Below are 25,598 nucleotides of genomic sequence, written 5' to 3'. Positions count from 1 at the left end.
TATCTACAATTTTGGCCGTTTTTATTGCACAAACTGACAGAAAACTTGCAATACATTTCCCCCCCCCTTCATATTTATATCCGTCATGTACAGAAAGTTTCAAATCGATATAATGTATTTATTTTCCCATAATCACCTGCAGCGTCTCGCCTTCGATGTATTTATTATGATATATTGCGCTTCATTGTGTCTTCCTGCGATACGGATATTGCGCTTTGATCATTCGGAGGAATATTGCGCATTTCGCTGGATTTTTTTTTTGTCTTTTTTTTGACACCCGCTTTTACTCTTTAAGTTATTCTGTCGTTTAAAACCCATCCACCAGACCAGCATCGCAACTATTCCTCAAAGTGTTTGGGGGGAAAAATGAATGGGAGTATTTTTTTTGCCTGCGGGGCCCCCGGGCGCAGGAGAGCGTTTCCCGACCTTCCTCCTAAATGTGAATTTGACACGACGAAGAGCCGAGACTCTCTCCCTAATGAAAGTCACTTTGTTTTATTGTTAACAGATCAGATTCTATATATTTGCCTTACAAACGTGTACTTACATTTTTTTTTTTTTTTAAAGGACACAAAAATGGTCTATAGTGATGATATTTTAATGCTTTTTATTTTTTCCTTTTGTTGCAGTGTTTCTTCTAGCATTGTCATGTTTGTAAAGCGTTCGCCGGTGGGTTCACGCGGAGCCGTTTTTTTTGGGGAACACGCTGTCGGCGAAAGGGAAAGTCCGGGAGTCACTTGCTAAAAAAAAACACAAACGTTACAGTTGCCAAGAATCACGAGAAGACGATGCTATTACCGTGGATGTATTCTTAAAAAAGACAAATCTGCTACGAACCGCTCTCTGTGGTGAATATGATCTGCTGTCAGCAAACATTTTTTGAAAACCTCAAGTCGCGTGAAAAAGACATATCACAGAAAAAAAAAAATCTACACCAAAAAACAGACCTGGGAGTTGCTCTGGTCTGTATTTACTTCCTGGATTTTTCTTTTGCGTTCTAGATTGAACACGATCATGCCCTCCATATTGTTTTTTTTTTTTTTTAAAGCTCGTAATCCGTCATTGTCGCAGTTTTCAGCTGTTCAGAGCTCAAAAGTGTGTTCATCGCCGCGCTGTCGGTTTGCTAGCGTGTCCTCGGCCATAAGTGAAGGCTCGTTCAGTCACGTGCCATCCCTACCGCTGCCTGCAGAGGGCGCTCCAGGTCCATTCAAAAAGCCAGACAGAGACCGGATGTATGAAAAGAGCTGTTATCAGGTGAATAAACCACTTGGATATGAATCATTATGGTGAAATGTTGCTAACGTTAGCCGCTGACCTTTAGCTCAAGGTGTTTAATGATCCAACAGCGCCCCCGTCAGGCAATAAAGGCAATAATCCAAGCCGTTTTCGTCACTCAAATCCATGTCAATAGATCAAACCGACTCATATTTATCCATAAATATGAAACTGTCTCTGAATTTGGTCGCTCTTTATCACAGAAATGAGTTCTGACTCGGCCCTTATTCCAAAATCTGAACGTGAATCTGTCGACTCTGAGGAAATGATGTTTTTAAGCCTCAGCGTGGCAAGTTCTGTCACTTTAAGAGTCGACTCTGTGTTGAGCATGAGATGAATGCAGCCATTTTGGGTTCCTGGTCTAGATCTTCATTCTACTTCTGTGGTTTTTCCGCCTTCCAGATTGCCTAGAAAAAAAACCTGCTAATTAATTCCAACCTCCTCTTTTGAAAGTTTGGAAAATCAACGGAAGAGATTTGAAAGATTGTGGGAATGAAACGAAAACAACAAAATGGGCGATGTGTAGTGATTCTGTTTTTGTGGAATGCTTTTATTTTTCCAGATTCGATCAAATTCACGAATTGGCTGAGGTTTTCAAACGTTTGTAGCTAAACCATGTTAGCGGGGCTGTAGCATTTGGTGCTAGCGCGGGAGCCGGCGCTCCCTCTCCCTGAAACAAACCGTGCAGTCGTGGGTGGTGCGTGTTCACATGTGGGTGAATTATATTCTACATTTCTGTTTTCGATCGGCCTAAGAAACTGTACTGACGTGACATCTGGGTTCTGTCGTTGCAAAACAATATCAAAAGTTGTAAACCGTTTCAATACCTAAAAGTTTGTACTAAGGGTGTTTGATGTTCACAGCAAGAAGGTCCCAGGTTCAATTCCCAGACCAGGGTATCTGGGCCTGGGGGCTCCACAAACCTCCGGGCTGAGGGACTCTTCTGCAAAAGAGGCTCTGAATCTTGGCGACTACAATGCGCGTATAGATTTCCATTTCCACTGGGGTTGAGGACGCTCAACGATAGAAAACTCCTGGACGACTGAGTCTAGTACTGAGAGGTCGACCGGCCGGTGCCAATTTTGGGGATTTTTATTGGCTGATGGACGATATTTTTCGGGCCGATTTTTCAGCCATAATCCTGTAAAAACAGACCCGCGGTCACTCCAGCAGTGGCCAATTTTATTTAATTACTTTAGGTGAATCATAATTTCTGTCCCAGCTTTGATACGCTAGCATTAGCATTAGCATGCCGTTGCTAGCCGTGGCATTTTGCGCATCGATCAAAAATGCAATTGCGCAGGTTTAAACTAACTTCTGCAGGTTTTGAGCTTCAGCGTGACGCAGCATGTCCATATTCACTGGGGTTTAGTCGGTGAAGCTTGTGTTTAACAAACTTGTAGCTAACCAGTTTTTATTGCGATGTTTCTCCGCTAACTGGGCCTATTTGTGGAGGGGCTCACGTTCAGAGCCTTGACTTTGCTCTTTCAGATGCAAAAAACTGAAATTCTATCACTTTCGGCCCCTTCTATTGTAAATTCCCCAAATATTTGCCCGATATCGGTCGACCTCTGCTAGTAATGAATGAATAAATAATAAGAAATAAATGCCTGTCTGTGAACATTGCAAACTGTGAGGGGTGGATTATGGGGGGCAGAAATGGCTACTTCTGACGTCTGCAGACTGAAACCTTTAAGGAGAGTGATTTCACGAAGCCATAAAGTAACACAAAGCTGTCCGTACACATGAGAAAACACGTCGCTCGAACATTACCGTGTCCTATAGGCTTGTCATGAGGAAAAAAGCTGTGCTAAAAGGAACAAAAAAAATCTATAAAATGGAAAAATGTAAAATACTTGAATGAGATCTTGTATTATAACATTGAATATTCATTATATCTGCTTTGTAGGCTGATGTGATTCGCTATTAGTGTTCTTTGTAATTTGTAGTAATTATGCTTTTTCCTTAATAAAGAAAAAAAAAACACAAAACGGACAAAAAAAACCTGAAGCGCTCGTGTGTGTGGTCTGATTATTTGTTTTGCTCAGTTCTGTTTTGTTACACACTGACGCTCAAAAGTTTGGGGTCGCTTAACTCTCCTTGTTTTTGAAAGAAAAGCTGTTTTTTTTCCAATGAGAACAACTTTAACTCAGGCCGCAACCCCCAAATTACTCAACAGCTTGGGACCCCCTTCATTATAATCAATTATGGTGCAAAACATTTCAAATCTGGTTTAATGATGTTCGTTTGGACACTGTATTTTGATATTTGGCTTAAAGGGGCTAGATGTAAGTTGGCCATTTTATACTCTTATATTAAGGTCGGCACTTGGAGGCAGTTGTGGTGAATAGGTCTGGGCCATAGATATAATAATTAGTCTGGTCTGGGCTCATTCTACACCTAAAGGCCTTTTTATACTTCGGCGGCCGGTCCCGCCCACCGCTGCCCCGTCCTCTTGACGCTCGCCAGAATCGTTCGAACTTCCACGTAGCTCCTCTGCGTTCACGTTGTTATATAGGCTATATTTTATTTTTTATTTTTTAATTACATAAAAAGTGAAAACACAAACCCACTAAGTCATAGGAACAACCAATCACGGCGCTTGCGTTCTGCAGCACTTGAGTCGCCTTGTGCGGCAGGTGCACTTCAGCGGACACGAGTATATTTTTCCCAGGATAGTTGGTAGATCAACCAGTCATAAGTCATGAGAGTGAAACGTCACACATATATCAACCAATCAGCTTAGCCCTGACCCTGTCCTAACACTAACCTTAAGGATAGTGGGCGGGGCCTAATCTTAAATTAGTCTCTGATTGGATGATGAATATCCACCGTTTACAAACTATCCTAGGAAAAATATTTTTGCGTCGCGGACTCCCTGATTGGCTCCCACGTGGGTCCAGCACGTAATCGCGGAGCTGTTGCGGAAGCATAAACCAACATTTTTAAACTCTGTGTAGTCCCTTTAAATAATAATTTTAAAAAAAAAATCATCAAATTCAATCAGAAATGTAAAGAATATCGTCTCAAAGTTCTCTTGCGAACGACCCCTATTCAGTGTCCCGAGCCCCACTGTCTGAACCCCCTAAATGCTTAGAAAACCCTCGTGCAGTTGTGTTCTTTTGTTTTTATCTACAAAGTATTTTTAATTACCATCAAGTGTGTCCCAGATATAATGGAGTGCATTTTGCAATTTTTAGAAAGTAGGAAAATAGTTCGTAAAAAGTCAAGTTTTTCCAAGTGACACATTTCTCCACGAGGTAAAGCGCCATCATTTCACCACCAGATGTCGCCACAAGCTTGACCTTACATTTCTAGAAAAAAATCTAAGAAATAAATACTGCACACGGTATTTTAAATACTATATTTTAATATATATTTCTGACAAACATTTCCAAAACACAAAAGTTCATATTGAACAGTTCATTAGTAAACAATTAACGCTTTCCTATCAAAATACAATCTTCAAATGAGAACTTCCGTAGCATATTAGCATTACATTGTTTCTAAGTGCAAAACGTAGTCTCTCCCATTATTTTAAAGCAATTTATTAAAACAAACAAGAAGGATTTTAGGCTTAGTTAAGAACAGTGTTTGTGCGTATTGCTCGGCTGGTGCAGGAGGAGGATTGTCGGTTTCCTTAGCTAGCATCTTAGCAAAACACGCTAAATAAATGACATTAAAAAAATTGTTATTTTTGATGAATTCACAGTAATATTGCGTATGCCGTCTCTTTCCAAAGATGTTAAAATGAGAAGGCACGACAGGCTAATCTACAGTATATGGTATCTTTTGATGGTTCAATGAGAGGAAAAGTCTATCGGGGAAATAAATGGAAAACAGTGGAGCGCCATGTGCAGATTTAGGCCATTTAAGTGCACTTTTGGAACAGTCCCGACACATTACAGAGATCGCACATGTTAAATTCATTACACCACAATTACAGACATTTCTTTGTACATGAATCCTGCATGTAGGAAAGTATTCTCACTTAGGATAAAGTATAGTTACACTGTAAAACCACGCACTATTTGTAAAGAATCTGTAAATACTTGTCATTATTCAAAGCTGATGAAACATTTCCTAAGGTTTCCTAATCGTTTCTCATCAATCATTGTGTTTCCAGAGTGATTTCATATAGAGGAGGACATGCTGGTGACTTCCCTTGCACATTATTATTATTCATTTTGAGTTTTACATGACTTAAGAACAGTAGCACATCTCCGCAGCAACCTTTCCCAAATGTTCTGCTTCGTAATTATCGAAAAACGTATGTCTATAAGATGCTGCTTCTGCTGTAAGTTAATGTACAACACATCACCGATGGAAAACAACTTCTTTCTGCTGTTTGACACGACGTAACCTCATCTCTTATCAACTATGATCAGCATATAGTGATTAGAGCTTATGATAAAACCTAGAAAATTAGGAAACCGGCATCTTATTCGAAGTAAGTAAGCGGTTTCAAATGGAAAAATATGAAAATATGAGCTCATACCTTAATAAATGAAAATAAATGCTTTGTAAATCATCTATAAGGGATGAACTGAGTATTTCACCGAAAGCTTAACAGTGTGTAGTTATGAAACATTGTTACCTGAAGTGTTGCTAGCTTTAAAGTAGCATCAGAGCATTATATAGGATTGCAGTTTAATAAAAGATAAGGGCAGACACGATCTCTCCCGTTCTTTATCTGGTTGGGTGGACACTTCTTACGCCATAACTGACAGAGGAATACTGGCTCCCTCTGAGGGGCTTCAGGGACACGGCGGCGACCCCGGCGAGGCGCTCACTGTCCTTTCTTGGGCTGGTCGGGGATGCTCTCCGTGAGGGGGGTGAGGCTGGTCAGGAGTGTGTGCCGCTCGTACTGTTTGGTTTGTCTGAACTTGGAGTCGGTGCCGTGGAGTCGGTCGAGGATCCCCAAAACGCCAAAGCACTGGTTGAACCTGGAACGCATGAGAAAGATGTAGTAGATATGTATTCGCCATACATGTGACGGCAGGTGGCGCCATCTTGTGTTCATGGCCAGATTGCAGCTCTAGCTTGACCTGATATTGGCTTGAATTTATGATATTACATGTGATATTACTGACAAACCACTTTGGCTTTGGTTCTTTACAGATCTTCACAGCCAAACCATTAATGCAGAGTCACAGCAGAAAACACACAGAAACATCTCCAAGACTAAACTTGAGGTCCCTTTTTCAAACTTGCAAACTTGTTCCTCCATATTTGTGCGTATTTGACCTTTCAGTGACCCAGCGGCTGCATGGATGCTTCGTACGAATTTACTTTCCGTCACGGTGGCCTCTATGATCCTCCAGAATAAACTGTGTTTTTAGGGTTTCTGGTAGGTTTTCTCTGCAACCATCTCCATGGTTACTAGCGCCCGACCGATATGGGTTTTTCTAAGGCCGATGTAGATTTTTGAGGATTTTTATGGTGGCCGATGCTGATATGCTCGGCCGATATTTTTGACCGATTTTTCCGAATGTCTGTAATCCTAAAAAGAAAAAAAAAACTGTCCCAGCTCTGATTAGCTGCCCTTAGCATTAGCATAGATACAGACGGCATCTCTGGAATCGCCCATATATGGTCATTTTTGAAAACAGTTAAGGGGGAAAACAATTTTGAAAAAATGTTAATTTTCTCTAATTATTCAAAAACTTCTGTAACAAATGCTGAAATATGAATATAGTTTCTACTAAATAAAGATACAAAGACATGGAGAGGAGCAAAGTGGTTCAACAGCCCATAAATACATGAATAACGGAGAAGGCTAACATGATGCTACATGTTAGCATCGGGCTAATGCTAACGGTTAGCTAGCGCTTGCTACAACTGCCGTTTTTTCACTTCTACTGAACAATCTGCTGTGACAAAATATCCACATGGGCCCGATTTACATTTGACTTTATTTATGTGATAAATAAATAAGTTATTTCACCAGAAAATGGCTAAAAACAGTGGAAAATTGTGTTTCTGTAAAGATTCTATTTTCCCCCTCGGCGAAGCCACGCCCCCTTTTATGACGAGATGCCGTCTGTATCTATCCTGCCCTTAGCATTAGCATCCTGCCGTTAGCATTAGCATACTGTTGCTAGCTGCGGCGTGAAAAGTTACATAGTGCAGCTTTAAGAAGCCGATCAGAAAACTCACATCTAATTTGTGAGTTGGGGGTTTGGAATTTTCAGAAAAAATCCTAATGCTTGAAGCAGGATTCATTCTTAAAGCAGGGGTAGGCAATATCAGGCCCGGGGGCCAAATTCGGCCCTCCAGCATAAAACCTTTGGCCCCCAAGAGAATTTTGAAGAAACATTTATTCATAAATCAGAGACCAAATACATGAAAATGACTCTAAAATGTGGAAAATACTGTCAATATTTTCACATTTCCCAGAAAAACACCCCATTAAGTCATGTATTATGTGCAAAACTTATATTTGTAGAAAAAAGGTGCTTTACTTTGGGCTACAATTGTGTGTTTTGGCAATGAAGAAAATCGACCCTCCATGACACAAACTTGCCTTCCCCTGTTCTACAGTGTGTTCTACAGTTGCCGTGACTGGATCTTTTTTTTCATACTTTGTTTGGTAAGACAAAAGCTACATTGATCTGAAACAGGTTATTAAATGATTTCCATATTCTTACTTCCTGATTCCACATCAACAACATTCACACCCAGCTGGTTTAGCATTGGGAGCCAGACAGCAGGACATAGTCACATTATGCAGTTTGACCTTCTTAGAGCAGATACAGTCCACATTCTCATCATTCTAGCATAATAAGACTGAGACTGAAAGAAAGAAAAGCGAGGAAGTGGCGAGAGGGCTGACCTGAGGTGGTGGAAGTCGTGGAACTCCGGGGAGGGCAGGAAGGGCAGGTGGTAGCCGCAGTGGGACACGGTGGTGCTGATCAGAGCCAGGCAGTACCACAGGCAGGTGGTGCTGAGGTGAGAGCCCAGCAGCACGGGGCCCAGGGCCACGGGGAGCATGTTGGAGAGCTGATGGGACACGAGACCACAGACAGATGTTAGTGAGCTTTACCAGCAAAAACAGACTGAAGAGCAAATGAAAGTGACAATCGAAATCAGCCGGGATTTATGCCGGGAGTGTTTTACCAAAGTACTGACCATGTGCTCCAGGGGGTGGGCGTAGATGCAGACGATGCCGATGGGGGCCGTCCACTCGTGGTGCTGTTTGTGGTAGGTCTTGTACAGACTCGGTTGGTGGAACAATCTGAGGAGACACACAAACAAACTCTTGTTACAGTTGCTCAATTATTGATATTAGTCGGTATTTTAGCTGAACACACTCTGGTTAACTAAGCACACATACATTTTATACGTAAAAAAGGCCTATAGTTTTGTAACATCTGGACATGCGCGGGTGAAAGACGCTAAGGGTGAAAAGTAGCCAAAAAACTTTGACAACTGTGTGAACAATGTTTCACCTGCCGCGTCTCGCTGTAAGTAGAAGTAAAAGTGCTTGTACCTGTGAGAGTAGTAGAAGAACACCTCCTCCAGGAGGGCGAAGGCCCCCAGCTCTATCAGGGCCCAGTGGAAGGTGGGCAGCTCTGGCCCGCACGGCTCCCCCCACAGGCTCATCAGATGATAGGACGTCACCACCATGGGCCCCGAGATGAACACATGGTTAAAGACCACCGTTTTCACGGCGTTGCGCAGCTTTGCCGGGTCCACCTGAGGGAGGCCACACACAGAGCACAGCAAACAGCTTTAGTCACTTTGTCCATTCTGCCAACAGTTAAAGTAAAGACACTTTACAGAGCGGTGTCTACTTAGGTGCTGTATGATTCTAATTGTCAAATGATCCAGTATTAATTTCTCTGAAAGGGCCCGCGGCTGAATGAAATCATATCTAACTGACAGAAAACAGACAGTACAAATAGATCATACTTAGTCCACATTTCTTAATGGTGTCCCACAAGGACCAATATTAGGACCAATCCTGTTCAGCCTGCCTCAATAATCTACCCAATGTTTGGAAAGTGTTCAAATGCAGTGATATGCTGATGATACTGTATTATATGTTCCCGCTAAAACAAAATGTGAAGCTGCTGCAATACAATCTACAGCCATGGCACCAGTGTCCCATCGGCTCCAAAACTGTTGCCTCCACCTGAATCCAAAAAAACTGTCTGTATGTTTTTTCTCATCAGCCAGTAGGGGATTAACAACCACCTGATAGTTTACGGCGAGAGATTAGATGTAGTTAAAGGTCCTATATCATGCAAAATCGACTTTTTGGAGCTTTTAGCCATGTTGTTATGCTATTTCCTTATCAAAAACACCCCCAGAGTGGTTTGCGGCTTCATTCACGCAGCTCTCAGTAATCCTCCTGAATCCTGCTCTCTGAGCAGCTGCTCCTCCCTCTCCTGGTGAACGACTGAGTGTTCAGTTGTGTCGTAACAACGGAACGGAAGTGCTCAACGTCTGTAATGTAATGTCTTAATTCTTTGCTTACGGCCTGATTTTAATTTGTAAAACAGCTTTTTCATTATTTCTGTCGTAAGAGAGAAACAAAGAGTAAAAAATGAAAAAAAAAAAAAAAAAAAAAAAAAAAAAAAGGATGTGCCAGAGGTGCTTCCAGGTCAGCTGTGGCCAAAACAAACACATCGTGTCTGAACAGATCAGTCATGTTTGCGCTGCAGCTGTGAAGATGGAGCTCGTTACCTACTCTGGACACCTGTTTTTTATTCTTAACTAACGATAATGTCACGGACGGAGAAAAAGAAGCGCGTTTGGCTACGAGGACGAGGAGTTTATATTTCACCCTTTTCAGGAAGAGGCCACTCAGCTGTTTTTTTCTCCGGGATTCAGCGACTATCAGCCAAAATATTGTTTTTCTGTGACTGTCACTGATGGATGTTTGGTGAACCCTCGCCAGAATCAAAGTGGATTAACTTTTATAACCAACGCGAGTCCCATAATGTAAACAGCGATGGACCAGAGCGGTGAGTCAGTCCAAACGCGGGTTAGCTTGTGTGTTAGCATATTAGCATGTGTGTTAGCCATTTATGAAGCTGTGTTGCAGATGTCGACTCCGTATAACTGCATCGTGAAGTAACTTCACTTATTGTTGTTTATTTATATTACGGTAAAGTTGTATGCGCGGAGAGAGGGGGCGGAGTTAACTGAATCGAAGCGTTGTGTCTTCCGGGTTTGAAAAATACCTCCAGAAAACACTTATATTTATCACAAAAATGAGTGCTCCATAATGGTAGAGGTACAATATATCATATAAATGCCTATACTTAACTTTGGAATGGCTAAAATAGCATGATATAGCCCCTTTAAATGATTTAAGTATTTAGGAGTGCTCTTTGATGCAAATTTAGATTTTAAGTATCATATTAAGAAAATGGTATGTATCATTAAATTCAATTTGTCAAACTTTAAGCATACGGGACCTCCTCTGAGGACGGAGTCTGCAAAGGCTTATATGCATGCAATGATCTTCAGCCATGTCATTTACTGTTACACCACAGGGTCCCAAACATCAGAGACCAACATGAATCACATTCATGTCTCGCTTTAACAAAACATTAAAACTCTGGACAGAAAGCCTTTACATTATCATTAATGTAATATTGTAAGTATAATATTTTAAATTTAGATAGTTATCAGACGCTTGATTTTTACAGTTTTAAATGGTCTCCACCATTAATGGATTTTATATCAAAAATAAGCAACACTCGAGTAAATACCAGAGCTTTGACCAGAGGAGACTGTAATGTGCAACAATGCAGAACTAATCAGTCCAATGGTGGCATCTATCAGAGGCAAACAACAACGGGCTGAAAACAAAACAATCGTGCACTCACAGGTAGATTAAGAGCATTAAATATAATCATTTGACTTGTCGAATGCTTGAATAATCAGAAGATTCAACCCTACATGACACATTTAAACACCTCCTGCCACAACCATATGAGTGACTATATTTCAAAATATAGTATTGAGGTATTTCTGCATTTGAACTACTCTATTCTGCTCTCATTTATCTATTCAAATGGACACTAAGGCCGGGTCAATGTCCCGACAGAAGAACCCACTGCTCTCTGGATGCAAACACTAGTTTTTAGTCTCATTAGTTCAGAAGGTAATTTCTGTGTCGAAATATAAAACTCTCACAGATACAGACGGCATCGCGTCATACACTCTTTATAGTTGTTTTCTAGTGATTTATTTATCACACAAATAAAGTCAAGTCTAAATCGGGTCCATATGGATGTTTTTTCACTGCAGATTGTTCAGCAGGAGTGAAAAAACGGCAGCTGTAGCTAGCTTTAGCATGTAGCATGATGCTAACATGTAGCATCACGTTAGCATTCTCCGTTATTTATGCATTTATGGGCTGTTGAACTACTTTGTTCCTCCCTATGTCTTTATTGGATAGAAAACTATATTCATGGTTCAACATTTGTTAACCTCTAACCTCCCGCCTTAACCGCGGATTTTCTCTAGTTTGACTTTACCCAAATCTAGAAGCTTACACACTGGAGAGGTTGTAGCCTATAGGCCAGTGTAACGCCTTATTTGAACGCTAAGAACAACAAAACTGATCTTTTTTCGTGCATTGTTGCCACGTTGTTGTTGTTTTGTTGCTTTTTTGTGGCTTCGTTTCCCCCGACAACTGCTTCAAACATGATGCCAGCGACGCCGTCTGTATCTATCTCAAATTTGGCTGCACAATTTTGGGAAACTTGTATCAAATTGCAATTTTTCTGACATTCCAATAAGATTTCTATAAGCCTGGAGTCCTCGCTTTAAGGCCTGAATAAAAAGATCATGTGAAATACTGACCACAGCAGAAACGTTATCATTCTAACCACTCTGGATGGCGTCATTTTATTGCCAATTGTTTCCTGTATTTCCACTTGAGTTTAATCTTGAGTCGATAGTTCAATAACTTTCGCCCCCGTGTGTTTAATGGCCGCGGGGCCAGGCGGTTATCAGCGGCGCGGTGCCCCATAACATCATTATCAGGAGCACAGCGGACTTTGGACAAACGGACACATGGACAGGTCACAACAGCACAAAGATGTTCCAAAACACACAGGAGGCGTTACTGCGGCGTGGAGTCGGTGCTTATGAAATGCTTTCACCGACCTGAGCTGGGTCCTGATACCAGTACGTGAACGATGCTTGGTTTTCGCAAGCAATACCTGAACGATGCCTTCTGATACCTGGTACAGTATACGAAAATATCTGTCATACCAGAAAACAGAACAGTAATGTGAGGAAGATCTGCAAATTTACAATGTGGGGCTCATCTCTAATGTCAAGAAATGTGTGGAAAAAATTGGGAGTAATTTGGGAAAAATTGGGAGAATTTGTGGCAGAAATTAGGATTTTTTTTTTTAAATGGGGCAAAAATAGGGGGGGGAATTTGGAAAAATTGAGGGAAATGGTGGGAAATAGGGGCAATAATCATAAAGAAATAGCAAAAACATTCCACAAAAAAATGTATTATATATATTAAAAAAAGCCCATCCATCCATTTTCTTCCGCTTTATCCGGGGCCGGGTCGCGGGGGCAGCAGTCTCAGCAGAGATGCCCAAACTTCCCGATCCACACACACTTCCTCCAGCTGTTCTGACCCCGAGGCGACACCAGGCCAGCTCGGAGACATCGTCCCACCAGCGTGCCCTGGGTCTTCCACGAGGCCTTGTCCCACTAGGACATGCCTGGAACACCTCCCGCGGGAGGCGACCAGGAGGCATCCGGAACAGATGCCCGAGCCACCTCAGCTGCTCCTTTCGATGTGAAGGAGCAGCGACTCTACTCCGAGCTCCTCTCTTATTAAAAAAAGCAAAAACCCAAATATGCTCGTATTATTTTTTAAACCTGAATATGACCTATGGGTTCGGGGCTGGCAGAATTTTTTCCCCCCGAAACTTTTGGGTCAAGACCGGCCGTCTAATATATCAGTTATACCACAGGCGCTATGGTTGTCAAAAAACATGCTCTGACCAACAAATAGTCGACTAAAAGGGGCGTGGCATGGCGCTGACAAAACTACAACTTTTTTGACCCGAACTCATAGAATTACATCACAAACTGCACTCATAAGACATACAACTTTGGGAGCTCATGCTGTAACTACTATACTATACATAGAAGCAACGTAAACGGTGCATTTATGTGTGAAAAGTCCCATTAATCTCACCTTTTATCTCAGACTAAAGCTCCCGGCCTCACTCCTGCATCTGTGGCTGTCCATACATCCATATAATCCACATAAAGCGGTAGTTCTTCATCATCGTCCCTGTTCTCAAATGTCCTCCAGGTAACACTCCTGTGTGAAATGGTTCCGTGTCATGTCCACTCAGGCCACCTCACTTCTTTGACACCGCGGGTCCGTGAGCTGCTGCGCCTGACGAACACTTTTGGTTTCATTTCGTCCTCCCGTGTGCTTTAGAGCGTCTTAATCGTTGTAAAAGTGCGTGCATTGAGTCGACCAATGAAAATCTTGGTTGAGCCCGGAGCTCTACCCATGGAGCGTAACGAGCGCCGCTGATATAATAATCTTATACCATGGTCTGGGTGAATACTGGATTCTGATTGGCTGGTGCATTATTTTGGTATAACCGCACACGTAGTCCGGTAGTTAAATCACTGGGATATCACTCCGCTGTGGGCATCGCCATAGCAACGCATGACACAGCTGAATCAGATAAAGGCGTAATTAGTGACTGACAGGAACGTATGACATGGATTTTGTGTTAATTTCAACGTTTTTGGCCAAAACAAAGCGTTTGCTAAATGTTTGTAGAGGAGAGTGAGCAGCTAGGTTAGCTACTGTTAATAACATACGAGCTTTACATTTCTATTGAAAACGGTTAAGGCTATTCATCATTTTCAGGCGTACATAAAATGATCCTGCATTTAAGCATATTTGTCTGGATTAGTAAAGTCAAACATAAAAGTTTCAGTTCGTGGGGCCCAGGTGTGAGCAACTCCACCGCAGCTGTTTCCATAAACAGTTGAGCTGGTTGAGCTAGCTAGCTTTAGCTTCAGGTTAAACAGCGTAAAAGTGAAATAACTCCTGCCCACGAGTGCCGCATATCGGTGTTTACTTCCACGGAAAAGTGTTTCCGGGTTAGTCCTGTTGTGTTGTGATTCTGTGCTGATGTTGTGTCGTTGAGCCTGACTGAGATCCTCGTAATAGCTGCGGAGAATGACTCGCTCTGAGACGAGCCTTCAGTGACCGGCTAATAACACACACAAAATAGTCCCGTAGTCTGGCATATTTAGTGAGTTTAGTAAATGAAAAAAACATTATTAAAAATGTTACGTTTGTGGGACCCTGGTATGAGCGGATTAAACAACTCAACCATTATACAGATTTAATGCACTTTGCGGAGGAACACTTCTTGCACGTCGTGCATTAAAACTGTATAACGCACGGCTCCTCATTGTTTAATCCTTACTTATGAACCGCCCCGCGCTCGTGTTTTTGCAGAGGTGCTCCAGCCCCACAGCACCCACGGGATCGTCGCCGATGAGTCATACAGTATTCAACGCCGTATTCAGTCGAAGCCATTAGCAATACAATAAGCCCTTGAACTAAAACAGCACAAGCTACAAAACCGAGCACAACAGCTGCATGTTGTTTCTGCCGAATTCAAGCCAACGCCTCAGTATTCTTACTGGATTTACATGTTCAATTCAATTTTGAAAAAACAAAACAAATCAAAGCTTAGGCAAAATGAAAAGAAATATTTTTTTAACGCTAATCTTACCAAATCCCTGTTCTGTTATCATAAACTGATACCAGAACTTTAACAATACTTGGTTCACGATACTGACTGATACCTGAACTAAAACGTTTGCTACCGTGCCACAGTACCATTCACACACCGCTCAACGTGCTTTTATGGTTCTTTGACTTTAACCAGAACCATAAACCTGTCAAATAGGCAAACAGTGCAAAGCGGTTATGATTGTACTCATGCTATTACCGAGTGTTGAACGCTTATCAGACGTTCAGATAAGTTCCCTGTGTGCGTGAGAGGCTGACGGGAGAGAGAAAGAGGCGAGGAGGAGAAAGAGGAGCAAGTACCGGGTTGTTCTTGTCCTGCTGAATCCGGTATCGGGTGATGAAGGACGGTTTGGCCGTGAGGTCCACGATCATCAGCAGAGCATTCGTGCCCCAGAACACCACAGTGGGCACCAACATGGTCCCTGCGGAGAAGCAGAGAGAGACGGAGTGAGTGGAGAAAACATCAGTCATGACACACTGTGTTTGAGTCCTTGGGCAAGACACTTCGCCCGGCTTGCCTCCAGTGTGTGTGTGTGCACAGTTCACTCGCAGAAGAATGAGAGCGTTTCTGATGCAAAGTGTTCCTCTGACCCCACAGATAATCAATGGGAACTATGAACTATGAAACTAAATAAATAATCACATCAATCAATGTTATTTTTATTTTATAGTGTGACGGCAGAGCAATTAAAAAGTGAGTTTAGAATGGAAGTCAATGGGGCATAAGGAGAGTGATGCTTTCCACAAAACAAAAAAAGATATCAAAATCAAAGTTGTTACTGATCAGAACTGCGCCTAATGAGCAGCTTCACTCAGAAAAATGTTCTTTTTGCAGTCATAAACAATGGATTTAGATGAGGACCTAACCTATTCAAATCTCATATTTGGCTGCCTTTAATCGATATCCTTGGAGATGAGCTGGACACGTCCCGCTCCCTGAACGGTTACAAGTTAGGTTTAGGTAAGTATCTGTAATAAACTAAATGCATTTATTTTATTACATTCATTGGAAATGTTGACATGTTAACAATTGTTATATTCTTTTGGGTGGTAAAGTAAACCTCCACAGACTCCACACAGAAAAGGCTCCGTCTGGGAATCAAACCTGAGAGCCTTGTGCTAAGAGCCACCCACTGTGTCCAGGGAGACAGTGCAGCCTGTTTGAGCTCAAAACGATGTGTGAAATTTCATTTGGCCAATACACGGCTGACATTTGAGCCTTCACAAAGATGTCTCTCTCTTTACTCAGAGACGGAATGAACCACAGGGTGTTTTTGTTATAACAGAAGAGTTGTACTTCTCTGTCTCATGATTGTATTGTAGAAAAGTGCTCCGGTTTGAGAGGGAACATTTCAAAGCTCATAAAACACTACTTGACCTATTCCAAGCCTTTCTGCACTCGAACTGTGTTTATACTGGCTCCATCCATTTTTGTTAGCATGCTGGTAGCACAAAATGTCGGCTCGCGTGTCGTTTTTACCCCGGTGAATCCTTTAAATCAAGTTCAGCAAAGTGAAAACCGGTCGTAAATATTTCATACCGAAGTAGAACAGAGCTTGGTCGTGGCCGTCGAACGTCGTGTACAACCGGGTCCACTGCTTCTGCCAGAAATCCCCTGAGGCTCCCCAGACCTTCTGCAGATGCCTGGGGAAAGGAAAACATCAAGCAGGAAAATCTTCACTGCGAGTAGTGGTGAGACGTTCATGGACAAACCCATTTCTTTCTGTACGAACAAGAAGAAACAGAAAAACTGCAGCGGGCAACATTTAAGCTAAACAGAATCAGTGACAAAGGGCCATTTCATGTTGAAAACACTTGATAGTTTTATGCTATGAAGAAGAAGCAGAATTCCTTATTCCAATGATCGAATAGAAATGTTATTATGATGCACATTTTCAACAACAATGTCACACCAGGCGTTTTACAGAAAAGCACAAGAGCTAAATGAAACACTATATACACCACTGCACAATAAATGAATTCACAAACCGAATGCAATTTAAAAAAAAACTTTTTGAAATGTAAATAATGTAAATAAAAACATGTCCAAGCAGAGAAAGGTTGATGAGGTCTCCAATAATATGCCTTTTTGCCTATTGCCGATTTTAGCATAGCCGATGTTAGCGCAACTTTAGCTGGTGTTACCATAATAATAGCATGTTTCTTATCTTTACAGTTCGTATTTTAGCTGCTTCTTTCCTCTAGTATTTGCCTTGGCACCTCTGAATGATTCCATAACCAGTAGTCAGCATTTGTCGCGGCTTACCAAACTTTTGATAACGATCTGTACAGCGTGCTCCTCTGAGGTGGCGCGGCCCACAACTACTGCGATTGTGTCGTGTAGTGGAAACACAAGTGTGTACTGGGCAGAGTCGATACGTGACAAGGAGTGCATAGATCGTGGGGTGCGCGGTAGAGTCGTGTTCAGTGGAAAAGTGGCTAAAGCTCCTCACCTCTCGATCTCTTGCTATGCTTAATCCTCTCATCGAGGCATAAAAAACACTTGTCATAGCTTCACACTATTTTTGTTTTTCTATATTAAATTTAAAAACTGAAACTATTGGACATTTAGTTTCAACTGTTTTAGATAAATATTGCTTTTTTCAAACAAACAATGTGTTTAAGACAATGATAAAGATGTGTTTGACATTATTACCAAACACCGCTCTTTAAAGGATTCTATGAACCATTCTCACGAAAGACTCTTCGAAATGAACCAATAGCAAATATTTCACCTCCTCATAAAAGAATCATAAATCCCATGAAAAACTGACAAACAGAAAGTCACTGGTAATGCACTACTCTTGTTTTGTCAGTTGCTGCTGCTGTGACTTAACAGAGTGATATTATCTTCAGTGTTTTCGACCAAACAGGTTTTGCTGAAGCCACCTGTGTGTGGAACGTCACATAAAGTAAAGTCGAAGCAGAGCATAGGGTCTGTACCATGTGAGCGAGTTCCCAAACGCAGCCAGGAGCAGGATCCCGGAGCCAATCACAAACGCCGCTTTCTTCACTGAGTCCCAGAGTCCCCCGGGACCGTCCTGCTGCAAAGAAGGGAGGGGAGGGGGTGGGGGCAAAACAAGTCAATGTGGGGCAGGCTAGAAGCAACAATGCCTTGGACTGGTCCAGCCTTTTCAGTTAAATATTGAATGTTGTAATGTTCCCTGGTAGCGCTCACAACCATTCTTGCTGCTATCTTCATACTTCAGAGTAGTCACCTAAACCAAATCGATGGTATCGGCTAGTATCTGTATCGGAACAAGCCTAATAGAAATGAAAAGAATATGCGGTGTTAGCAAGCCAGTTAGCTTAGTTAGTTAGTAGCCTGTTCACTGTATTCGTCCTGTAGCCGTTAGCATTTAGCCATCAAACATCCCAAATTATGAACGATCCCAGTGTTTTCAACTGTTGTCAAACCATTGACCAGATTTAGGTGAAGTGAAAGCCTAGTTGGGAATCATGAATGAATCTGTACAATTCACTTTAGATAAGAATTAGCATATAGTGTCTTCTGAGCTAAATGCTAAATCCCACTCAGTTTCTGCTTTTTGTGGGGTTGGATTCACATCCAATAACCTTTAAACTAGAGGTTGACTAATATATCAGTTGGCCGATTTATCGGGCCGATATGTGGGGATTTTACATTTAGCACCGATAAAAGCCAATATCTCCGGGACTGAAAGTGACTTTTTTGCATCTGAAAGAGCTACGTCAAGGCTTGAAAACGAGTCCCCCACAACTAGGCCTCAGGGGAGGAGGGAAACAGCGCAATGAAAACTGGTTAGTTACAAGTTTGCTAAACAGAAGTTTCAATAGTGAATATGGACATACTGCATGTCACTTTCAAGAACAGAACCTGGAGAACTGGTTTATTTATTTGGTAGGGACAGTGTATGTTAATTAAAAAGCTACACCGGATTGTAGCCTTGGGCTAATTTCCTCATTCATCCTGGCCTATTGTTCATGTTGTCAGTGGTAGAGGAAACCAGAGTGCCCAGAGGAAACCTACGCAGACACAGGGAGAAGATGCAAACTCCACACAGAAAGGCCCCGTCCCTGGTGGGAATCGAACCCGAATTGAACACGAGCGCTAACCCCTGTGCTACCGCGCCTCCCTAATTCAATCATTGAGTTAGTTTTAGCCTCCGCAAATGTGTTTATGATAGCTAGCAACAGTATGCTAATGCTATCGGCAGCTAATCAAAGCTGGGACAGAAACTATGTCCCTAAAGTAATAATATAAAATTGGCCACCGCTGGAGTGGCCAAGTATGTATGTTTTTATGGGATCATAGACCAGACATTTGAAAAAAATCTACCAAAAATATTGGTCAAAAATATTGACTAAACATATCAACATCGGCCAATAAAAATCCCTCAAAATCGTCATTGGCCTTAGAAAAACCCATATCGGTCGACTTCTACTCTAAACATAATCTTATAAAATGTTAATGATGGAGAAGCCACAGTAATGACATAAATGCCATGAAACAGACATGTCATACATTATTAAAGCGCCTGGCTGGGGATTAGAGGCTCAAACAATAGACATTGCATAACAGATGTTCGCGTTCGTAGGAACAGGCTTAGATACATAGCTGAAGGCGTTTCTAAGATTGTTATGGACATCTCCACCTCTCCCTGCACTCACCGGACTAGTCATTGACTCAACTAGTCATTGCACATCCGCCTGTGGAGCATGTTATGTTCCACAGGCAGTTTTTTAAAGGAAGGGCAACTTCTATTATTGGTTAATCTGAGGAACAGGTTTATGAACTGCATAAGAACTTCTGTTGTGTTAGGGTGAGGTGGAGTTCTTATTGAGCCAAGTTGTCAAAACAATAAACGCTTCACCGCTTAACCCCCACCCAAACCGAGCACATTTTCTCCAGTTTGGCAACACCCAAATCTAAAAGCTTTTTCAACAAAAGCGTCAAAATATAAAAAACACCACTAAAGAGTGACAAAAAGCAACAGAGTCACGAAATGCACTTGGATTAGGTGGGGGTTAAAGGAACAGGCCACCATTTTTACGTACTGAGATATGTTCTTACCTGAGCTTAGACAAGTTGATATGTTGTCTGGTCTTTGTGCGTGTCACGCCAAAAGACCAAAGATGTTGTTAGCATTTTGCCTCTCTAATGTCTAATGTATTCCTATAGCTCCAAACGGGGGTGAAGTTGGAAACTACCACACGCTTCCTCGGGCACAAAGACCAGACAGGTACGTATCAACTCGTCTAAGCTCAGGCAAGAACATAGATCAGTATGGAAAAACGGTGGCCTGTTCCTTTAATAGATTAAACAAACCAAAACAAGACTAACATGGTACAAAATTAAGGAAATTATGAATAAAACTGATCTTTTGACACATGTTGTGGCTTTTTGCGATACAGTTATTACTTTTTAGATAATAGCAGTAGTAACCGGTGTCAAAAGGAAATATTCAGGCGTGTCTTCTCACCTGCCGGCTCTTGGTCGTGTCCCTCATTTCTAAAAAGAGACAACAGCAAAATGTCAGTTCAAAGGGTTTTAAACAAAAATCAGAAATCGCAAAATATGTCGACATTTTTTTCAAGATCATTCTTTTCACACAAACTTGGCTGTAAATACTGTCGGCGCTAATCCACAGCTAGCTTTGCCCGTTAGCATGTTAGCTTCTTCTTCATGATTCCAGGAAAGTTGCAATTGTGGTTTTCTGGCCAGAGACACCATGGGGACATAAAAGACCCCCCAATCATCCCATTAACACTTGTATTACCCCCAGAGGGACTACGGAAAGGATTTATTAAGGTAAACACGTTACTTAGTTCTCCTTTAATATAGGAGCTTTACCATCAGATTGGCAATTTACACAAAAGTAAGTGACCAAATTCACAGCGAGCTACACCAGAATAAAAAAATATAGACTTGTGTGCTGTACTGTACTGGATTGTTCTAGCTGCCTTTTCTTAACAGGAGGCTGAAATGGGGTACAGTAATTTAAACAACAAGAAAGTCGTTCAAGTGAATGTACTGTAGCAAAGATATTGTGTCTGTCCCAAAGTGAATTTTACAACAGGAGGATTAGCCCCATAATGGCAGCAGTGTTATAATCTCACTCCGCAGTTTTTTGGAGGAAAACTCCCGGGATCAAAAAAAAACGTGGCCCATTTTCACATGATCCGAGCGTCGGGTCACACACAGAGGATTTACAGACCGTCACTTTCAAAGCTCAAATGGCACAAACAATGGGCTCTGCAGGCTCGCTGAAGCCCCTGTCGACTTATTCGGTCCCAAATTTGTCAGAGATATGTCTATATTATGTTTTCATGGACTGTGCGGACAACTCGACCGTCATAAAGTTGCCAAATAGCAAAGTAGCACTAACATTAGGTGTCGCAATATTCTTATCGAGACAAGCCAAGATCAAATATCACTCAGGTCTTTCATCTGAATAGGATTTTTGTTGCTTATTTGTTGTGTTTTTGTAAAATTTCTGTCCCTTTTCTTTTGCGTTGTTGTCTCTTTTTGTCACCTATTATGTTGCATTTTTGTCACTTTGTTGTTGCAGGTTTTATTCTTTTTTGGGCTTCATAAACCCGCTGTTGTTCTACGCCAATAGTTGTCGCCTTATTATATTTTACTTTTTATTTTTAATTATATTTATTTTAATATTCTTCATGCATGCCCCAATATCCTTATAGTTTTAAGTTTATATCTTATTTCTATCCAAATTCTGTGTTTTATATGTTTTATGTTGCACGTCTGCACCGAGACAAATTCGGTGTCCTGTTGCTATTTTGCTGCTTTTTCCCAAGAAGCTTTTAGATTTGGGTAAAGCCAAACTGGAGAAAATTACCTGGTTCAGCAGTGTTACTTTTGACGACACATTTTTAGTTGAGTTTTAGTCTTAAATTTATTTCATTTTAGTCGAGATTTAGCCGACTAAAATCCGCATGTCAATTTAGCCGACTATATTTAGGACCGTTGCATTTATAATATTTATCAATCCTATTTAATCAAGGCACTCGGGTTCATGGAGCTTCTGGACATTTTATGTTTTCATAGTTTTAGTCTCATGAAAAACCTTTGATTTAGTTTTAGTCTAATTATAGTCTGCAAAAATATTACTTTGACTAAAATTGAGGAAATTAACTCTGCGGTTCAGGTGAGGTTAGCAGGTTATTACATAATATTACGGCCATTACCAAATGAGGCTCCAGCAGCTGTTGACTTTGTGTAGCTCTTATGAAATATAATCCATATTGCGCACACCAAAGAGGCAGTACTTTTTTAGCAAATATCAATGTCTCATCATGATAATGGGCTGAAAGGAAATGCTAATCGTGTTATAACGTGCTAGTTCAATGCTAGCCTGTGTAAAAGGCAACTTTATTCATACGGCGCATTTCGTACACAAGGCAACTCAATGCGTAATAAGTCAACGTGAGTGTCAATTCAATACGACTTTATCCAATAACCTCTTAAAGCAGTACTATGTAACTCTTCCCCCTAAAGGCCATAAGCGCAACTGCAGGTGTAGTAGCAAGTTACGATTTTTTAACTTATTAATTGTCTTGGAGAGTAAATACTACGCTGACAGGAAAGGCGAAGGGAGAGAGGGTTACTGTGCATCCAATTACACAATAGAAATATTTTTTTTCACTCAAACTTGTAAATACTGTTTAAAGCGACGTTAGCCCGCAGTTAGCTTTGCCCGTTAGCATGTTAGCTTCTTCTTCGTGATTACATTAGTGTGTATTGGTGGCTCCGGACCGGTGTCAGTCAAGTTGCAAACATGGTTTTCTGGTCAGAGACACCAGGGGGAGATGAAAGACCCTCCAATCATCCCATAAACACTTGTATTACCCCCACAGGGACTACGGAAAGGATTTATTAAGGTAAATAAGTTACTTAGTACTGCTTTAACCCCTGCTTTAACCGAGCGCATTTTCTCCAGTTCGGCTTTACCCAAATCTAAAAGGTTCCCGACTGGAGATTACCGCTTATTGGCCAGGGTGACGTCTCATTTGAAAGCTAAGACCTACAGCACCGTTTCGCTGAAATGTAAAGTGCAATATAAATAAAATGTATTATTATTATTATTATTACAGCAATCGTGAATTTTTTTGTTGGGTTATTGCCACGTTTTTGTCTCAATTTTACGCTTTTTTGCCGTGTTTTCATCTCTTTTTCTGTCTTTTTTTTTGTCTTGTTTATGCAGGGTTTTTTGTCTGTTTTTTTTTTTTTTTTTTTTTGGGGTCATGTTTTTGTTTCCTTCATCGCTTTTTTCCCCCATGCTTTTTGTAGCGTTTTCGTCTTTTTTGTCTGTTTTTTTTTTTGTTTTTTTCGTTTTAAATATTGTTGCTTTTCTGGCACGTTTTTGTTGCTTCTTTGTCGCTTTTTTGTTGATTTTTTTTCCATCCTCGTCATCGTCGCTGTTTTGACGCTGTTTTTGTTTCTACATTTGTGTAAAGCCAAACGGGAAGAAAATGTGCGCGGCTCAGGTGGAGGTTAAGAGATTAATACCGTGTACGCGAGTGTACGTACGCACAGAAAAAAACGCCATACGGGTCGCGTCGCTGTTTCAAGGCTCACTTTAACGCCATTGCTAACATAACTCTTTGAATAAACATCGACGGACTAACCTCGCGTGTCTGTGTCCGCCGTCATCTTTCCGCCTCGTTGTCCGCTGGTAACACTCTCACTCTGCGCTCCCGAAACTTAAAACCCTCGTTTATTTACAAGCGAGGCTGCCCGCTGATTGGCTGCGGCTCAGTCAGCTGACCCGGAAGCCGCGGAGCCTGTTGCCCGCTGTTTTCTTTGTAATGTATTGTTTATCTCTCTCCGTGTATCCAGGTGAAGGTTGAAGCTCCGCGGACATCGAGTTACCGGTTATAAAAGCACAGTATGCAGAGAAGGTTCGCCGTGCGTGGACTTTGAAAGATATGTTTTATTACAGGCGAGTCAGATGCAAGAGAGAGATGGAGATAGTTTGGATATAATGGCGTTTCTTTATAGTTCGGAGAATTGAGAGACCAAGAAGGAAGTTCTGAGGTAGCTAGGCAACTGAACCGAGCACATTTTTTCCAGTTCGGCATTACCCAAATCAGTGTTGATTTTGACAATATATTTTATTTTAGTTTAAGTCTTATCACTAAAACGTAATTTAATTTTAGTCTAGATTTAGTCCAAAAAAAACGTTTCAATTTTAGTCCAGTTTTAGTCGACTAAAATTAAAACTAGTTTAGTCGACTTATATTTATAATATTCATTCTAGTCAGGGGCGGACTGGCCATATGTCCATTCTGGAGGAGCACAGAAGGGCCACTGGCTCTAGGGCCACCAGTCCCGCTGCCTCAACCGAGCTTTACCCAAATCTAAAAGCTACAAAGAAAAGCATCAAAATAGCGAGAAAGAGAGGATGAAAAGTCGACAAAAACATGAGAAAAACACGGACAAAAAACCTACAAAAACGTGAGAAAAACACGGACAAAAAACCTACAAAAACATGAGAAAAACACGGACAAAAAACCTACAAAAACGTGAGAAAAACACGGACAAAAAACCTACAAAAACGTGAGAAAAACACAACACCAAAAAAAAAAAATTAAAAAAACAACAAAAATATGACAAAAAAACTTCCATCACTTTTGTTGGTCTTAGCTTTCAAATGAGGCGTTACATTGTTGCTCTCCAGTCGAGAAGCTTTTAGATTTAATTTGGGTAAAGCCCAGTATAAAAAAACATGAATCTAAAAGTAATTCCATGGAGTATGGTGTACCACAAGGTTCCATTTTGGGACCATTATTATTTACATTAATGATTTTTCTTCTGTTTCTACGACCACCTTTCCTGTTCTTTTTGCTGATGATACCAATCAAAAAAAATAATGATAAAAAAAGCCGAACTGGAGGAAATGCACTTGTTAATGTTAAGGCGGGGGGTAAGAGGTTAAAATATGTATTTGTGGAAGTGTCACAATTACACTAATTTGGGCCAGGCTGGTCAGAGTCCAGGGCTGTTTTTCAGTCCCAGTCTGCCCCTGATTCTAGTCATATTTAATCGTGGTCCTCAAGCTGCTTCCACATGAATAAAGCTCAGACCTGTTCATTTGGCAGTGAATTTATATAATATGAGGCTCTTTCAGACGGTCAACAGAAGTTTGGATGATTTTAGTCTCTCCTTTTCATTTTTTATTTAGTCTTATTTTAGTCGACTAAAATATCTGGACATTTTAGTCACAGTTTTAGTCTCATGAGAAACTTTTAATTTAGTTTTAGTCCAATTTTAGTCGTCAAAAATATCACTGACTGAAATTAAGACTAAATATTTTAGTCGACGAAATTAACACTGACCCAAATCTAAAACCATCTTGGAAAAAGGCGTCAAAAACGTGCCGCAAAAGCAACAATAAGACACTAAAAAGTGATGAAAAAGCAACAAATAAACAACAAAAGTGTGACAAAAACATGCTGTAAAAAATGCAATATCACGATAAAAAAGACCAAAAAAAATCTGTGAAAACACTACAAAAAATCTACAAAAACGCTATAA

The 25,598-nt window shown here is 41.1% G+C and overlaps 2 protein-coding genes across 3 annotated transcripts in view; one reads left to right on the top strand and one right to left on the bottom strand.

The window, feature by feature from the left end:
- The window catches only part of st6gal1 (ST6 beta-galactosamide alpha-2,6-sialyltranferase 1), a 204,973-nt gene that overhangs the window by 133,706 nt on the left and 45,669 nt on the right, over positions 1–25,598 (top strand). The gene's annotated exons all lie outside the window — the stretch shown is intronic.
- On the bottom strand, positions 5,760–23,969 carry faxdc2 (fatty acid hydroxylase domain containing 2). 2 transcript variants are annotated; one of them, XM_079566367.1, is made up of 9 exons: positions 23,690–23,969; positions 20,524–20,552; positions 18,005–18,105; positions 16,602–16,705; positions 15,362–15,483; positions 8,768–8,973; positions 8,407–8,512; positions 8,111–8,277; positions 5,760–6,221 (listed from the first exon to the last, which is right to left on the bottom strand). In XM_079566367.1, the coding sequence occupies exons 1-9, from the start codon at positions 23,712–23,714 to the stop codon at positions 6,065–6,067; spliced, it is 1,017 nt and encodes a 338-aa protein (XP_079422493.1). In that variant the 5' UTR covers positions 23,715–23,969; the 3' UTR covers positions 5,760–6,064. The 2 variants fall into 2 exon arrangements, with proteins under 2 accessions (XP_079422493.1, XP_079422494.1); XM_079566368.1 differs by having other exon boundaries at positions 18,005–18,102; positions 23,690–23,699.

Source organism: Gobius niger (genome assembly GCF_951799975.1).
Source record: "Gobius niger genome assembly, chromosome: 11".
Taxonomy (NCBI): Eukaryota; Metazoa; Chordata; class Actinopteri; order Gobiiformes; family Gobiidae; genus Gobius; species Gobius niger.
Note: the sequence above shows the minus strand (reverse complement) of the source record. Positions and strands in the feature narration are given on the sequence as shown.

Bases quoted from the DNA above. Each gene is read 5' to 3' on its own strand.
- faxdc2 (XM_079566367.1), bottom strand. From the start codon at position 23,714: ATGACGGCGGACACAGACACGCGAG. The intron at 20,553-23,689 runs GTTAGTCCGTCG...GTCTCTTTTTAG, and splicing joins GGCGGACACAGACACGCGAG to AAATGAGGGACACGACCAAG. The intron at 6,222-8,110 runs GTCAGCCCTCTC...CATGCGTTCCAG, and splicing joins CACGACTTCCACCACCTCAG to GTTCAACCAGTGCTTTGGCG.